Consider the following 18351-nt stretch of genomic DNA (forward strand, 5'->3'; position numbering starts at 1 on the left):
TGATTGGTCAGCACTACGCAACACGTCATTAGCATTATGGTTGCCTATTGGTTGGGGGGCGGGGTGAATTTTGAAACCGGAAGTTTAGCAATGGAATATTTTATTTTAAAAAATTGATCACAAAACGAACAAATTATTAAATCAATATTGTATACTTTGTATTTTTACAGGCGAAGACTTCATTTTCCATCTAAAGTACTACCGAATAATAACTTTATATGAAACATGGGGTGTTCTTTGTTCAGCCCTGTCAACACGGAAGTGATGGGATTTCTGCACTAACCACCAGGAGGCGACCGGTGATTATAATAGAACCTTCTCAATGTAGTGAATACACATGTTGAGTGTTTTTAAATTACATATTTATTGAACAAACAGATTTATATTTACGACAGATTCAATAATTTATGTAATAATAATCAATCGTTTTCCCTTGATTTTTCGAACTACCTTCAACACCACACCCAAAAGAAGTTCATTTCTGACTGCAGGCAACAACACAAGTACTAAGTGTTCCATTTTAACATTCTGAGCGGATCCTCTACAACATGGACAGATTAAGCCACTGCAAAGAAAAACACAAAAAACATTATTCGTGAAATTTTCATTTTATATTTTGACTCCATCCCTCATGACCTCTTACCTCCATAAAGCCCAGTTCTATCACACCAGACCCTGACTTGTCCAGCGTCTTGAATGTATCTGTTTGAAAGGAAAATTTTTAGGACTGTATATAACAGCATTTTAAACAAAAATGTACAGTGCAAGAACTCACTGAAGAGTGACTCTAAGCGGATCAGGCAGCAGACAAAATTGTCAAAGTCAATGGTGTAGCTTGGTTCTCTGTAGCGAGCCACAATGATCTGATGTAATGGGTTGTTGAGAGAAAAACCTGCCAAAGAGGAATAACATCAAATAAGGGCGTCAGCTTCCACCAAGTACTGTACACACACCAAAATCAATGTAAACTTTTGCTAACTGTTTGCATTCTGTCATGCTCCATTAAAAAAAGTGTCCTATATTGTTTGGAAATGTACTCACCAGCATCTTCTACTGCTGACCGCATCTCAGAAGAGCTCATGCAGCCACTCTTGTCTGCATCTCTTGTTCTGTAAATGTTCTAAAAGGAACAACCAAACACATTATTAATGCTCGTTGCTAACACCAACTAAATCGGCAATGAAGACTCACCACCCAAAACATTAGGAACACCTGCAAAAGCTCGAGATTCAATACAGCTGAATACAGCTCTTGTTAGGCAGGTGTACCTGTAACATTATGATTGGTGAGTGTTGATATGAAAAAATTGAATTTACCAAGTACTGCTCAATCTTGGTCCACAGAATCTTGAACTCTACCAATCCCAACTTGCCACTTCCATCTTTCTTTGAAGAGTTGGTTAAAGCGGATAAACAATATTGATGATTTAGGCAAGTTGCAATGTCAACATCTCAATACTATATTAAAGCATTCATTCATTCATTCATTTTCTACCGCTTATCGTCACAAGGGTCACAGGGGTGCTGGAGCCTATCCCAGTTGTCTTCAGGCAAGAGGCAGGGTACACTCTGGACTGGTCGCCAGCCAATCACAGGGCACATATAGACAAACAACCATTCACACTCACATTCATACCTATGGACAATTTGGAGTCACCAATTAACCTAGCATGTTTTTGGAATGTGGGAGGAAACTCCACACAGAGATGCCCGAGGGTGGAATCAAACTCCGGTCTCCAAGCCTGTATTAAATCAAGGAGACAAAAATCCAATTTCCATTAAACACTACAGTTCTTTGGTGTTTCCAATCCATTCAGTATTCGAACTGTGTCGTTCCAGTTTTCAGCACCCTTTCATTGGAGTGCCAATCAAAGTTTGGTTTTATTGAGCCAAACCTTCACTAACTGAACTGAACTCTAAATCATGGCTAAAAACAAAGGATACATCAAGCAGATTGACCATGTTGCGGCACGTAGTCAGACTGAACCCGTTGGTTTTGATGTCACTTCCTGAAAATGAACACTGGTTTAAATTCTCAGCCTTTCACATGCATGTAATTCAGAATTCCCCTTCCCAAAAGGCGATCATTTCTCTTACTCTTTCCAACCACTTTGTTGAGGATTTTCTGCAGCTCAAATACACAAATCTCCACATCCTAAGAGTCATATCAAGATGCTTACATATAAGAAGTACTTCAAGATGAAACATGAATGCATTGATAAACTCACATGTCCGGCCAGTTGTCCAAACAGTTTCTTGAAACGATCATCAACATCGCTTTCATCGATATCAATCTAAGGATTTAACAGTAAATGGAAACATTTTCTAATGCTTTCTTGCCACATGCTTATAATGACATTACCTGTTTAACATGGCAGTCAACTGGATCATCAATCTCCCTAAAAGGTCGCAACAGATCATTACGTTACTTTTTGTGATAATCCTTCTGGAGCTATACAGTGCTATAGTTATACATACTGAAAGTCAGCCTGTTTCTCAGAGAACACCCGCACATAGAAGTCTCCATTCTTGTTTGGCTCAAAGGTAGACGGGATGATGAGGTATTCCCCAGGGGGTAAGTGGAGGCGGTTGGACACTTCTCGGAGATTGATGAAGGTCTCGGAACGTGCTGCTGAGCGGTTCCGTAAAAAGAAATTTTTCTTCAGGTGCACTTGCTTCGCACCAGAGTACTGTAATGTGATGCACATGTCGAAAGGTCACATAAGGATAGGTCAGTTCTATTTGGTGTAACAATTTAACACTTTTTGTGACTTTCTGCAACATTTACTCCAAAAGAAGAACCATGTTTTTGGCCCTGACTGTACATCCCAAGTGATGTAAGCAGAATTGCATTCAAATCAGTAAAACTCTACTGTATGTGTCATCATATACACACAACTGTTAATGTTTAAAGTGAGTTAAGGCTATTGCTTTTTACGACTTTGTTACACAGAGTGTGACAGTTTTTCCTCTGGAAAACTGTTTTAAAAGCAGAAATGGAGTGCGTATAATATCAGTTAGTGTTCTCCGACAACAACTTTGTGAACCGTTTCCTCCCTTGCACTCATACCTCCTCAGGGAGCTGTAAGAAAAAGACAAAAACAAAATCACTTGAGGAAAGTTTGCAAAAGCACTAAGTTGTTGTTGTGTATTTTTATTTACAGTATCGCCTACCTCATAGATGGCAAAGCCAATAGTCTCCATATCCTCCCCCATTTTCCTCCTCCTACGCTTGTCTTTCTGCATCAAGCCCACAATGAATGTGCATCCATCTTCTCCATCATAGGGGTCATCATCCACTTCATCCAGTTTTATGACAAACTGAGGGTTTGTCCAAAAGGAATCTAAACAAACAATACAACAGCATTTCAACTGCAGCTACCAAAAAAAAAAAATTCAGGAACTTTATTTGTAAAAAAAAAAAAAAACAATCAGGCCAACATTATGGAAAGATGTCAAAAAAAGTACTTGGATAGTTTCTGCAGCCACCAGCAGACACTCCGGTTCTCCACGTCTCTTCAAACTCTGTCTCCGCCCACTTCTTGTACTCATTCCCTGTGAGGGCATCTGGGGTGAGGTTGCAAATCTCCAAGCGGGAGTACTCTCGCAGGAAGTCAGAAAACGACATCCTGTGAGAAGAGTGACTTATTAGATTTCAGCACCATGGCTCATGGAGCACCCTTGGCAACATCACCGTCTTTCTCATTTGCAGTCAATGTGCATGTGTGAGTGATTGATTACCAGAACTCCCCATCTTCCTGCCGGTTGGTCAATCTTTGCCGGTCGTCATTGCTTACATATCTCCACTCAGAGGAACTAGAACAATGAGCATTATGTTTTTCACGTTAGTTCCATATGAATTAGTTCATACTGAATATTATGTGTGCAGGCTGTTGGTTGTCGACTGTCAGTACAAAGTATAGATTAAAAGTTTTAACGAGGATTGTTGACATTCAAGGAAGTCAACAAACATTCACGCAAGCAGTCCTTAAGCCAGTTCAGCCAGTTGTTCCTAGAATAATACAGTTGACAAATATTAGGTGCAAATTTGCAGTTTGGATCTGGATAGAATAAAAATTGATTGTGTTGATCTGGTCTGTCTCTGATCTAAAAAAAAAAAAAAAAAAAAATCTATTGATTTGATTTAGGTATAGTTGTTCACTACTCAGGGCGGTATGGCGGTCGAGTGGTTAGCACGCAGACCTCACAGCTAGGAGACCAGGGTTCAACTCCACCCTCGACCATCTCTGTGTGGAATTTTCATGTTCTCCCCGTGCCTGCGTGGGTTTTCTCCGGGTACTCCGGTTTCCTCCCACATTCCAAAAACATGCTAGGTTAATTGGCGACTCCAAATTGTCCATAGGTATGAATGTGAGTGTGAATGTGATTGTCTGTACCCCGCCTGTCGCCCAAAGACAGCTGGGATAGGCTCCAGCACCCCCGCGACCCTCGTGAGGAAAAAGCGGTATAAAATGAATGAATGAATGAATTCACTACCCACTTGTCGCTCCAGGCTCCAGTCCACTCCACCTGACCCCATGGATTTCTGATCCTGATCAGCTGCTGCGTGTTTCCTCTGTAATTCAGCTGGCACACAGCAAGGTTGAATTTAAGCAGGGCTAAGTTACTTCAATGGAGCTTCTTTTGTTAGGTACGTTTGCTATTTCATAGTTGACTCTCAGGTATGACCAATAGTACCGTGCGGACTCTTTACCTGCTCAGCTCCAGTCACAGAGTAGGCATGGCCTTTCACCAACTTGCGATATGTGACGGCTTCAGAGTCAGCTGCACTTGTGATCTAAGATGGAGAGAAGTGTAGTGAAAATAGAACCATTTACTAACCAATATGAAAGTCGGAGAAGCGAAAAACCTCAAACTGACATCTATGGAACATCCCAGAAGTGAGCCTCTGTCCAGGGCCTTCCTAATGATGTTAAAAAGATGAGGATTGGCCTGGGATAGTTCATGTCGCTCAGCAATGCCTCCAGTAAAGTCCTCAAAACCTTCAGTAGTAGTTCCTCCGGAGAGGGCCTCGTAGCATCCATTTAGCCTGTAGCATTAAAAGTAATAACCATAAAGAACTAGACACGGAATAATGAAAACCAAACAACATGTTCTCTCATACTTGGCGTAGGCCTTTTCCAGCAGTGCACTCCAAAATTCCGATCCATCGGCTGAATGGACAAACAGGAGTTCTCCATCTTTGGTGGGCAAGCGGTCATCAACCACCACATCCACCCACTCGCCAAACTGCCAGAACTGGGAATATAAGAAAACAAAGTGCATAAGCTTGTCTATTCAGCACATAGTAGTCATTGTGGTCCATCATACACCAGTGTTAGCAGTGTGGAGAGTGCGATTGACATTGGCATGAGTTGTGGCCGACAGCAGCTCCTGTGTGAATGTTCACTGCATACGTGTTCTCTACTTGTTTATGAGGTTAATGAAGTGCTTCGGGGCGGCACGGCGGTCTAGTGGTTAGCGCGCAGACTGGCCACTAGGTGTCAGTAATGTGGCATTGATGGGACAATAACCACCACAAGAAGTATTTTGTCATATTTATATCTAATATGTCTCCTTTTATATGGCTGCACGGTGGACAAGTGGGTACATTGATGAGAATCAACCATTTTATTGAATATTATAGTATTTTAGTGAGACATTTACAGAAATATAATACTTTCATTAAACATCATGGCGGGTGAGTGGTTAGCACGCAGGCCTCACAGCTACGAGACCAAGTTCAATTCCACCCTCGGCCATCTCTGTGTGGAGTTTACATGTTCTCCCCGTGCATGAGTGGGTTTTCTCCGGTTTCTTCCCACATTCCAAATTGTCCATAGGTATGAATGTGAGTGTGAATGGTTGTTTGTCTATATGTGCCCTGTGATTGGCTGGCGACCAGTCCAGTGTGTACCCCGCCTCTCACACGAAGACAGCTGGGATAGGCTCCAGCACGCCCGCAACCCAAGGGATGATAAGCTGTAGAAAATGAATGAATGAATGTCTCCTTTTATTATACTATGTGTACTATATCAGGTAATACAAATGTTAAAGTTACTATAGGGGTGTTATTTCACATCCAGAGGGCTCTAATAATGTGAAAATCTTATGTATAAGGTCCCCTCAACTCACAAACTCTTGAATTAAAGTATAGAGAATGTAGTACGTGTGTGAATGACTATACCTCAAAGTGAAAGATACCAGCATAGTCCTCGTCAAAGCTTTGGTCATGTGGTACAACACGCGACAGAATCTGCTTGTTGAGAGTCAAGGAGGCGATAGCCGCCAGGAGCCAGCAGTCACCTGAACAGAAAGTTGATATTAATCTTGTTTTCAAAAACATATATATGTCTCATTTAAACCACAGTGACTTGTCTTGACTCGTCTTTCACCTTAAATGTACTAACCGCCCAGCCCCACCCACTTATGTTCCCATTGTTCCCAGACAGGGTGGAGACAGAGAAGAGCATGACAACATGCAAGCATATTTTGTACACAATGACGGCTACTGTCAGTGCGCAGGTGTTTACTAGGATAGGGCGTTTAATCCAATTAGGATCATTTTTAATTATACAGATCAGAGAATTAAATGTAGATTTTCAAGTTTTTCAAGCATGCAAAGTTTTTTTTAGTGTGTGTGTGTGTGTGTGTGTCTCACCAAGTGCTCCCTGACAAATATCAGTCCTTGTAGCATCTTCCAGGATAAATTTCGGATTGGAAACAATATCCTGGGACAAACAAGTGTTTATTGTTAGCAGTTGGAGTACTTAATACAACATAATATGAGACTATGTGGTAGAACAATTATGACCATTTTGAGTCTTTTTTACAAACACGCCTATAATTATGTCACGCCCCTTTTAGGTATTAATATTGCAAACCAGAATAGGCACATAAAAACAATAGAGACAATTAATGAGCTGGCCAAAATAAGTAATAATAAGTTCTCAGTTCCCATGCAAGAAGCTACTGCAGTACCCTACCTTGGGTCTCAGCCACTTGATGCCTCGAACTTTATATGAATTGGGTCCAAGTTCATCGAAGCCCAAAGATGCCGGTAGAGGTTCAAAAGCTTCATCCTCAAATAAGCGTCTTCTTTCCAGGCAGCTTCTCCTCAGAGACTCAAAGTCCTGGTTGAGGTATGGTACCGCGTGATCGTTAGTTCCAATCCCATGTAATTTATCTCGGTTGTGCTGAAGTTTTGATGCAATGCCGGCCATTTTCAAAGGTCCTCTCAGGTGTCTGTCTCGTACCAAAATGAATACGCTACCAGGTGTGTTGGTTACTATATGCACAGCTCAGATGATGCCACACCTTTGTTATTCCTCCCGGCGAGCTTTGGAGCACCATCTTCCTGATACAAATCAAATACCACTTGTTTTATTTCACATTTGTGTGACCTCTTCAGTTTTCTTAATATACAAAGATGTATTGATGTTCACAATGTTATAATGTAATCTTTATTTTTTATGTTTTTGTTGATGTTTTGATATTATAAAACTCCATCAGTGCTTAGTGCGCAGACCTCACAGCTAGGAGACCAGGGTTCAATTCCACCCTCGGCCATCTCTGTGAATGGAATGGCCTTTATTGTCATTATACAAGATGTACAACGAAATTGGAGAGCTTCTCTTTTCAGTGCATTAGTCAAAACAGTGCATTAAAAAAACAAAAAAGTATATAGAGTAAAGACAATTTAACAAGATATATACAAGATATATACAAGATATCCAAACTGTGTGGAGTTTGCATGTTCTCTCCGTGCATGCGTGGGTTTTCTCCGGGTACTCCGGTTTCCTCCCACATTCCAAAAAACATGCTAGGTTAATTGGCGACTCCAAATTGTCCATAGGTATGAATGTGAGTGTGAATGGTTGTTTGTCTATATGTGCCCTGTGATTGGCTGGCGACCAGCCTCTTGCCCAAAGACAGCTGGGATAGGCTCCAGCACCCCCACGACCCTTGTGAGGAAAAGCGGTAGAAAATGAACGAATGAATGAATGAATGAAAACTCCATCAGTTAATTTCAAGAGCTGTTCATGACCCAATATTTTATTTCAATATTTTTTATTTGGTTTACTTCAATGTATATAGCGTCCTTGTTTATGTTGCTAGTAGATTGCCAGGCACAGCCACTGTAAAAGGAAACAAAACATTTATATATAACAAATGAACAAGATATTAAAACCAACTCATGTCCAGCATACCTGCTGCATGTTCAGCTCAATCTTCCCAGAATCTGCTCGTTCCAGAGCCTTAAACATTTCTGATTGGGAAAAATGCAGATATTGACATAGTGATTGAAATTAATGTCGGCATGTATCTGTGTATGCTTACTGAAGAGCATTTCCACTTTAATGAGGCAGCCTACGAAGCTGTCAAAGTCAATTGCATAGTGAGCATCAGCGTAGCGACAAACAACGGCCTGCAGCACGGCGCTGTTGATGTGGAAACCTGTGGACATATAAGACGACCATCACTTGTCATTATTCTTCACAGCCTGCTGAGGTTAACGTCAACGCTCATGGATTACCTACAGGGTGTCACATATGACCAGAGTTAAGTTGCAATACCTCTCCCGTGTTTGTGAAAGAAGTATACTGTGCTCCACCCCCGTCCGACTGGCTTATCCGGTTCACTTTTAACTGTTGGACTAACTCCCATTCTCAGCTTGAGTGAGTCAGCGATCTATAGATCCATCCCTCTTTTCACCGATCATAAGGTGTTTCAGAACAGTGCAGGCCAAATGTTTGAACACACACAACACACCTGATGATCCCAACCCCATTAATAAGGCAAGAAATGTAACCCTGACAAGGCACACCTGTGAGGTGGAAACCATCTCAGGTGACAACCTCATGAAGCTTATTGACAGAACAAAAAAAGGGTTTGGAGTGCTATAAAAAAACATTAATCTATGTCTAAAATATAAGACATATTTAGAGTTATTTCACACTCTTTTGTTAAGTACATAATTGTACAGGATCTACAATGTACCTGTAAATAGTCAGGAAAATGAAGGAAACAATGAATGAGGTGTGTCCAGTTTTTTGGCAAGGACTGTATGTTGACTACAAAAGTAAACCAGCAATGTCTGTATAGAGCAGGGGTCTCAAACATGCGGCCCATGGGCCAAATGTGGCCTGCAGGACACTAGTTTGAGGCCCCCGCCTTGATATGAAAGTTTAATGTTAGTGCGGCCCGCGCAAGTTTGATATGGATGCTGTATGGTATCATGTACCCAGAAAAAAATTATTACGTTTGACTAATGTTCATGTTAAAGGTTAAATAACTGTTAATAGTTATCCTCCCTATCCGTGTGGAAGTGGTAAGTTTTTGGCTTTTTTTAAGTTTAAAGGAAATAACTTGGAGGCTACCGTTTAGGTCGCTAGCTCTCTAGTTTGCGAGTTAGCATGTGTCTCAAGACCCTGCAGTTGCGCAATATGTTGTAAATAAAAAGAGTATAAATGTGACTATAGTCGTGTTTTGTCATGTCTACAGGGCTCTAATAATGCTTTGTTCATTTTAATCTGAAAAAAATAATTTGTCTACCCACCAACTATATGTGGTTTCTTAAGTTTTTATTATTTGCCGTTTTATTATTATTATTATATTTATTTATTACTGATTGATAGATTTTCTTTATTCTTGATTTGTTTATTTTTCATCTTATTTTGTGCAGAAAAATAAAAATTAAGATATTTGAGGATATATGGAATGTTTTATCAGAGCTTTTATTGTAGAAAATCAGAACCAAAGCACTGAAAAAGTTTGTATATTTTTCTGTTTTTAATAAATGCGTTTTTTTTTGTTTTTTTTTTGTAAAACCTGATGTGGCCCAGTCTCACCCAGACCCTAGCTCCAGTGGCCCCCAAGTAAATTGAGTTTGAGACCCCTGGTATAGAGAAATAAAAAAAAAAAGTGCTGTAACAATATAAGACATTTCAATGTTACAATATTAATACGACAACATCAGAATTCAATACTGTTGCTGTTCAATATCAAAGTATTTGCAGGTGTTTATTCAGGCTGCATTTACACAATGGGCTCAAATGTCAATTATTTACTTCTATTGTCACTGTCTGATGTTGAGAGAGCACTTATTCATGCATTCAGGTGGGTGTTCAGTAAATGTAAACATACTGATATCAGGTAAGAGTCGGAAAAAATATGTAAATGGACGCCAAAGCTTTTTATTTACTAGACTAGTGATCCTTCATGCAGTACTTCCTCCTCAGTACTTCATTTTGCTGAACCCAGATTCATGCACGCAGGTCCAAAACGAGTGGCTAAACAGTATATTGAAATAATAAATGATGCTGATTTTAATGGAAAATAATCAGTTAATCCGATTAGTTGTGTTACTTTGCTATCTGTTGCTGAAAACACAAATAGGATCTCGCATCTTACTTGGCTGAAAACGTTCTGAAGCATAAGTTTACTCAAATGTATGTATGACATTTCAACAATTGGCTATATTTTTATGGTTAAATTATGTGATTTTTTTTTCTGCAGGGGTTTTCAAAGTGTGAGGTGGGCTTGCCTGTGAGGTGCCAGAACACTTCAGAGGATGTGCTGCGACTTGAGAAAAATAAAGAAAAATGTTTTCTTCAAACCTGGTAAGATACAGTAACTTTCAGTGATGGTAAACTGTAAAGGCAAGAGTAGGTGAGGGCTTGTTTGTTAAACCCCATGAATTTATATCTACAACAATAGCGTTGACTGAAATCAAATAAGATGAATATTCAAAGTGCCATTGTACATTTTTCCTGGCATTGCAACCAGATTTTAACCTCAAGTTTAAGTGACCAAATCGCTCCAATGGAAATGTCTGTTACCTGCTTCAATGGCAGCGCCTCTCATTTCATGGGAACTCATGGTGCCAGAGTTGTCTTGGTCATGTTTTCTAAAGATCTCCTATAGAAAACAGTGCATTATCAATGGCAGGCCTATTTGTATTGACATGAGCACACAAGTTTTTTGTTTTGTTTTTTACCAAGTATTTCTGAATTTTATTCCAAAGTGTGTGGAATTCCATTAGTCCCAACATAGAGCTGTCATCCTTCTGTAGTATGTCATGGTTGAATAATAGTAAAAGCATGCCAGTGTATATATATATATATATATATGTATAAGTCACATGCGACTGTAAGAAAACCTTGCTAAACGAGTGTGGCTTTCATGTTGTCCATTTGTAAAAGGATACATCCAGTAGACTGATGATAAGACGACCTGTCTCAAGGCTGAAGCCATCCGTCTTGATGTCCGTCCCTGGAAGAAAGTTAAAAAGAACTCCCAAATTTTCAGTCCAAAAGTGAATGCTTCACGATCTTTACTTACTGTGAGAAACCACATGGTTCAGAATCTCAACCAATTCAAAGACGGAAATCTCTGTGTCCTATTTTGAAGATAATACAGCATTTAAACAATTGCTGGAGTCGAAAGGTGATCATGTTTGATTTCATATGATACCAACATTGCCGGCGATCTTCCCAAAGAGGTATTTGAAATGAGGATCCACATCATTTTCTGATATTTCCTCCTTCTGTAGACACAAAATATTGATTGAGATCATCAACTTACAAGCATAATAAATGCTCATTATTGTTGACCTTTTCTTACCTCCTCTATTTCAGCATCAACGTCTTCCTCCAATGGACTTTAAAATACAAATGTAGAGGTTAGGTATGTTTTTTTATGTTAAAGAATTACGCAATAATCAATTTTTTGGACTGAGGAGTCACTATGGGAAATCGATGTCCATAAAAAAGATCTCATCAGACACCAGTGGGGTAGCAAGTGGGGTCAACATTCCCTGTTTCCCATCCACATCCCATCCAAGTTCTCCATAAAGTGTTTATGACTCTTTTGGCCGTACTGTAACATTGTTAGGAAAATGTGAGCCAAGCAATCCATGTCACACATGTGACCTCTCACATCAATCTGCCTCATCTGCAAAACCACATCATGCAAACGAATCTAGAAGGGACAGAAAATATGCAAATTCAACCAAACTGCAGGGGCGGGGCTAAGAACTGGCTACCTCCGATACCAAATCAGAATTAGTCATTTCCTTTATCTGCCCTATCCCCAACTGCCGTCAGAGTCCTTGTCCACTAGATAGCAGCATAGCCCAAAGCTCTGAGGGAGCAGTTACCTACCTGGTGTCAGCTTCTTTCTCTGCGAACACTCTGAGAACAAAGCTGCCATTCTGGTGAGGGTGAAAAGTAGACGGGATGATGGCATATTCTCCTGGAGGAAGTCTGAACCGGTCACAAACTTCTCGAGTGTTGATGAAGGTGCTGCTCATGGCCACAGCTCTCTGACGCAGCAGCACATCCGGACCCAGATGAACATTGCTGCGACCTTTGTACTTCACATTGGCATACAAAAGTACTATGAATGTATAATTCATGTGGAGATGAATATGTGATGCTTTTGATGAAGCAGGATTAAAGGCGTACCTCATCTGGGACCTGTGAAGAACAAAAGACTCTTCGGTAATCACTCACAGAGGTTGTATTTAAAGGGGAACTATTATGCTTTTTCCACTTTTCTGACCTATAAATGTAGTTAGAATTTTGTATTCTAGTGTTAAATTATGCAAAAAATTTAGATATGAGGTTTGCACATTTGCAAATGAGCCCTTGAAGAAATTTGGGATGGATCAAAATGCTCAGTTTCAAAAGGCATGGTAAAACTGTTCCTTTGTGATGTCACAGAGTGGCGGACTTCCTTATATGGTTCATAGTTAGGAAGCACTTTGGGTGTGTGGCCAATCACAGCAGAGTGGGCATGCCCAGAGGCGGGCCGTGGGTGGAATAAATTAAGGAAGCACAAATCAAAGGAAATAAAGCTGGAATAGGTGCAGTTTTCTGCATGGGTTATTGTGTGTAGCCGCTCTACAGGACACCACAACTCAATACATCAGCATAATAGGTCCCCTTTAATGTGCAAATACAATACAATACCTCATAAATAGCAAAACCAATAGCCTGAAAATCACGATTGAGCCTCCGCTGCCTGCGCCCATCCTTTTGCATCAGCCCCACAAGAAAAGTGCATCCATCCTTCCCATCCATAGGATCATCATCCACGTCTTCCAGGCGTACCACAAACTGAGGGTTGGATGAGAAGGTCGCTGGAGGACACACAAGTGTAAGTGTAACAAACTGGAAGTTCATTCATTCATTTTCTACCACTGTCTTGGAGCGAGAGGCGAGGTACACCCTGAACTGGTCGCCAGCCAATCACAGGGCACATATAGACAAACAACCATTCACACTCACATTCATACCTATGGACAATTTGGAATGTGGGAGGAAAACCGGAGTACCCGGAGAAAACCCACGCATGCACGGGGACAACATGCAAACTCCACACAGAGATGGCCGAGGGTGGAATTGAACCCTGGTCTCCTAGCTGTGAGGTCTGCACGCTAACCACTCAATCGCCGTGCCGCCCCAAACTGGAAGTTTTGTTCGCTAACCTGCTGACCAGGCTAAAGACTACATTATGACCTTTAAAGAAACCTGCCTTCTCGTATATTTATACAAACGTGTTACCAGGGTGATTGCGGCAGCCTCCTGCAGTTGATCCCACCCTCCACATCCCTTCAAACTGGTACTGGTTCCAGTGGCCAATGTCATCACATATGAGCGTATCTGGAGTCAAATTGCAGATCTCGATTTTGGAGAAGTGTCTCATGAAGTCCAAGTAAGACATCCTGATAAAAGCAAACCATTTTCCCCTAATTTCTCATATTTGTTTTTTATATTCCATTCTAAATAAATAAATCAATTCACCAGAACTCTCCATCTTCAGCCACTTGGTTCAGTTTAGATTTGTCCTCTCCACTGACGTATTTCCATTCACTGGATCTAAATGTGAACAATCAGTCTTCTGAATCCTGAATAAGATTCTGTTTTTTTTTACAACTGCTTTCACAAAATTTGCTTACCCATCACTCCAAGGCCCAGTCCACTCCACCTGCCCCCATGGGTTCCTGATGCGGACCAGTTGAACCAGCCTGCCTCGAAAGTGAACCTGGGGCCAAGATGAATAGTGGAACCCCATTGGTGGAAATATCAGGTACTCCAATACAAGAACAGTACAACAGTACCAAACATTCTTCCATTACAAAGATAAGTTTGTAATATGACAAACTTGTTTGTTCACAGTAAAAAATACCTCTTCTGCACCAGTCACCGAGTAAGCATGTCCTTTTACAAGCTTGAGAGCTGTAACAGCCTCTGTCTCGTTAGTATTGGTGATCTGAAAGCAACAAACACAAAAATAGTCAATCGTCATTCATAGTTCAAGTTCAGAAATCATAAAACACACATGAAAAAATTACATCAATAGAGCAGCCCAAAAGCGAGCCCAGCTTTAGCGCCTTTTTCATAATTTGGAAGAGCTGAGGTGGAGCCTTGTCCAAAGTGTAGATTTCCCCAATCCCTCCTGTGAAATCCTCAAAGCCTTCAATGGTGTTTCCCCCTGAGAGAGCCTCGTAGCAGCCATACAATCTTTCAGATGCAGTGGGGCAAAACATAGATTCACATCAGATTCACATCAGATTCACATCAGATTCACATCAGATTCACATCAGATTCACATCAGTCATGCAGATGTTTGCTTTGATGAGGTCAAAGCAAATCCATACTTGGCATAGGCCTTTTCCAGAAGTGCACTCCAAAATTCTGATCCCTCGGCAGAGTGAACAAACAGCAGCTTCCCGTCTCGGGTGGGCAAACGGTCATCCACCACCACATCTACCCACTCGCCAAACTGCCAGAACTAGAAAAAAACAAACATAATAATAATAATAATAATAAAGTTACCAACCAGAATCAACCATTTTATTGTGTATTATAGCAATTTAGCGCGACATACAGAAATGCGTGGTTTTCTCCGGGTACTCCGGTTTCCTCCCACATTCCAAAAACATGCTAGGTTAATTGGCGACTCCAAATTGTCCATAGGTATGAATGTGAGTGTGAATGGTTGTTTGTCTATATGTGCCCTGTGATTGGCTGGCGACCAGTCCAGGGTGTACCCTGGTGCAATAGGCTCTAGCACCCCTGCCGACCCATGTGAGGATAAGCGGTAGAAAATGGATGAATGAATGAACATTGTGTTGGCTTATTCATTTTGAGGGTTTTACATGTAGCAAACCAATCATCACAAACCGTTCTTGCCCATAAGTCAACAAAACATTCATTCATTCATTTTCTACTGCTTATCCTCACGAGGGTCGCTGGGGATACTGGAGCCTATCCCAGCTGTCTTCGGGCAAGAGGCGGGGTACACCCTGGACTGGTCGCCAGCCAATCACAGGGCACATATAGACAAACAACCATTCACACTCACATTCATACCTATGGACAATTTGGAGTCGCTAATTAACCTAGCATGTTTTTGGAATGTGGGAGGAAACCGGAGTCCCCGGAGAAAACCCACACATGCACGGGGAGAACATGCAAACTCCACACAGAGATGTCCAAGGGTGGGATTGAACTAGGGTGTCCTAGCTGTGAGGTCTGCGAGCTAACCGTACTACTGTATTTCATGTCGGGGTCTGGCTTTCTCTGACCTGGAAGTGAAATATCCCTGCATATCCCTCAGAGAAACTCTGCCCGGGTGGCACCACACGAGCTAGAATCCTCTGATCTAGAGTCAGTGATGCAATAGCAGCAAGAAGCCAACAGTCACCTGCATAATACAAGCAAATACAATGATAAGTAAGGGTGTTTGTTTCTTTTTTGTCACTGAGTCATTGTATATTTCACCATCCTCTTCCTTGTCTATTACCCAGAGCTCCTTGGCAAATGTCCGTCCTCGTGGCGCCATTGTTAATGAACATTGGGTTGGAACACAGCTCCTATGGAGAACCATAACAAGAAAGTTTCAACAAAAACAATCTGATGCCTTGTTTACAAACTAATGCAATATTCAAACCAGTATGATATAATATATTAGTATAGGATCATGTAAGAATAACTTTTTGAATCTCTTTAAAGGAAACATCATTGTTACTATAACAATACTAATTAGTTGCTCATAGGAACTTTTGTTGTTTCTTGTCTCCAGCTTCTCACCTTTGGCCTCTTCCAAACTACTCCTCTGGCCTTGGATGAGTATGGACCCATCAGCTGATTGTACCCCAATGACTTGTGCTCTGCTGGAAAGCGCTCATCCTCAAACAGACGTCCCCTCTCCAAACACTGCTGACGCAGACTGTGATAGTCCTGCTGGTAGAATTTCACCGCATGCTGCTTGGTACCAATACCACGCTTCCTCTCCTGCTGATGGGCAAGGCGACCTGCCGTGGAAGTCATTCTCACCTCTGAAACATGTACCAGGATGATGGGATTTCCCACTTTGTGAGTGGATGCATCCTCTTTATAGTGAGGGGAGTTCTGGTTCAGATAGGGAGGGGCTCACACTGGGCAGGTGATGCAAACAAATCAGACAGAAGAGTAAATGTACAGTGGGATGGCTTTGAGACCACAATTGGAAGGCAAACAGAGACACACCTAAAGGCAAATTCAGGTAAGTATTATAATATATGAAAAATGTGCTTTCAATTGGTATTCATTCATTCATTTTCTACCACTTTTTCCTCACGAGGGTCACGGGGGTGCTGGAGCCTATACCAGCTGTCTTCGGGCGAGAGGTGGGGTACACCTTGGACTGGTCGCCAGCCAATCACAGGGCACATATAGACAAACAACCATTCACACTCACATTCAAACCAATGTGGAGTCGCCAATTAACCTAGCTAGGTTTTCTCTGGGTACTCCGGTTTCCTCTCACAATCCAAAAACATGCTAGGTTGATTGGCGACTCCAAATTGTCCATAGGTATGAATGTGAGTGTGAGTGGTTGTTTGTCTGTATGTGCCCTGTGATTGGCTCCAGCACCCCCCGCGACCCTCGTGAGGAAAAAGCGGTAGAAAATGAATGAACATTAGAGCCCCCGAGACATGAAACAACACCCCGATAGTCACCTTTAGGCCCCTATTACCCAATATAGTAGACATTCATTCATATAGACAAACAACCATTCACACTCACATTCATACCTATGGACAATTTGGAGTCGCCAATTAACCTAGCATGTTTTTGGAATGTGGGAAGAAACCGGAGTACCCGGAGAAAACCCACACATGCACGGGGAGAACATGCAAACTCCACACAGAGATGGCCGAGGGTGGAATTGAACCCTGGTCTCCTAGCTGTGAGGTCTGCGCGCTAACCACTCGACCTCCGTGCCGCCCCGTCAATTGGTATTACACATGTATTATATTGTGAACTATATAATACATGCAATTAACTAAATAATATGTATTAACAATCAAATCACTTGTTTTTTTTATATGCACGTAGTACATATCACATGGCGGCCTAGTGATTAGCATGTTGGTGTACAGTCAGCTGGGATAGACTCCAGCATACCCAGTGACCCTAATGAGGATAATACATATAATCATACACATAATATATTAATTCATTTTGTATTTAGGAACACAAGTTGTTTAATCTAATGTAGCAATGTGCCTATAGAGCCATGGTCAGTTCTCTGTAATATTCTATATAATCCTGTTTGGAGATGTACTGTATATTCTATATCCGTATGTATATGTCCTTCATCCGTTTCTACATCCTGCTGGCTAAACACAGCAATGCTAATCCTTATTCATACAGTTAGAATTTGTCTACTGATCAACAAACGTACAAAACTTTTGTATTTGATGTGAGCCATGCCTGTTGCAGGTAAATCATAGTTCAGATGCCTTCACAGGATCAGAATGGGATAAAAGCGGGTTCAAATCTTTACCTCCAAGGTGCCTTTTTTTTACACTGGCAAACAACACATCATGTCATGTATTACTGTTTCAGGGCTCTCTCTTTTTATTGTAAAATTATGAATATGTGTAGGAGCTATTTAGTAGTGTGTTCCTAGGTTTCTAATATATGTTAATTTATTTTGTTGTTGTTGTTGTTTTGTTTGGATTACTTGATAATAATTTTTGTTAGTTATTTATTTGTTTATTTATCATATTTTGTTGGGGTTAATTAGTAGTTTATTTGTGGGTTTATTTCATTGGATAACACCCTGGGCACCTGCGACCTATTGATGTAGGCGGTGCTCACAGGACCAGCATGCACCGGGGTGGGCCTATGGTTTTTGTACCAGAGAGGTACAAGAAAGGCAACAGGAGACAATGCCTTTGTTCCCTTTTTGTTTGCTTGTTTGGTAATAAAAAAGAAATAAGAAGAAACGGAACAAGATTGTATGGATAATGACTCTTTTGCCTGTGTAAAACACAAACCTTTTGACTAGTTTA

At 41.1% G+C, this 18351-nt stretch overlaps 2 protein-coding genes across 4 annotated transcripts; both read right to left on the minus strand.

Annotated features, from left to right (window-relative positions):
• Window positions 1-169: 169 nt before the first annotated feature.
• On the minus strand, window positions 170-7249 carry LOC131107966 (calpain-2 catalytic subunit-like). Its single transcript, XM_058058506.1, has 21 exons — window positions 6986-7249; window positions 6661-6730; window positions 6187-6305; window positions 5125-5258; window positions 4881-5049; window positions 4714-4797; window positions 4501-4586; window positions 3741-3815; window positions 3468-3628; window positions 3174-3343; window positions 3070-3081; window positions 2478-2689; window positions 2362-2398; window positions 2228-2293; window positions 2097-2154; window positions 1944-2008; window positions 1317-1385; window positions 1042-1120; window positions 776-892; window positions 644-702; window positions 170-565 (listed from the first exon to the last, which is right to left on the minus strand). The coding sequence occupies exons 1-21, from the start codon at window positions 7220-7222 to the stop codon at window positions 542-544; spliced, it is 2103 nt and encodes a 700-aa protein (XP_057914489.1). The 5' UTR covers window positions 7223-7249; the 3' UTR covers window positions 170-541.
• A 764-nt stretch (window positions 7250-8013) lies between these two features.
• capn8 (calpain 8) lies at window positions 8014-16347 on the minus strand. 3 transcript variants are annotated; one of them, XM_058058200.1, is made up of 21 exons: window positions 16100-16347; window positions 15813-15882; window positions 15595-15713; window positions 14665-14798; window positions 14359-14527; window positions 14193-14276; window positions 13963-14048; window positions 13808-13882; window positions 13568-13728; window positions 12974-13143; window positions 12467-12478; window positions 12164-12375; window positions 11625-11661; window positions 11479-11547; window positions 11343-11400; window positions 11209-11273; window positions 10999-11067; window positions 10841-10919; window positions 8340-8456; window positions 8210-8268; window positions 8014-8137 (listed from the first exon to the last, which is right to left on the minus strand). In XM_058058200.1, the coding sequence occupies exons 1-21, from the start codon at window positions 16337-16339 to the stop codon at window positions 8114-8116; spliced, it is 2109 nt and encodes a 702-aa protein (XP_057914183.1). In that variant the 5' UTR covers window positions 16340-16347; the 3' UTR covers window positions 8014-8113. The 3 variants fall into 3 exon arrangements, 1 of the variants encoding a protein (XP_057914183.1); XR_009120345.1 differs by lacking the exons at window positions 10841-10919; window positions 10999-11067; window positions 11209-11273; ... (13 more) ...; window positions 15813-15882; window positions 16100-16347 and adding an exon at window positions 8540-8774; XR_009120346.1 differs by lacking the exons at window positions 10841-10919; window positions 10999-11067; window positions 11209-11273; ... (13 more) ...; window positions 15813-15882; window positions 16100-16347 and adding an exon at window positions 8536-8774.
• Window positions 16348-18351: the final 2004 nt, after the last annotated feature.

This window comes from Doryrhamphus excisus, chromosome 20 (assembly GCF_030265055.1).
Source record: "Doryrhamphus excisus isolate RoL2022-K1 chromosome 20, RoL_Dexc_1.0, whole genome shotgun sequence".
Lineage (NCBI taxonomy): Eukaryota > Metazoa > Chordata > Actinopteri > Syngnathiformes > Syngnathidae > Doryrhamphus > Doryrhamphus excisus.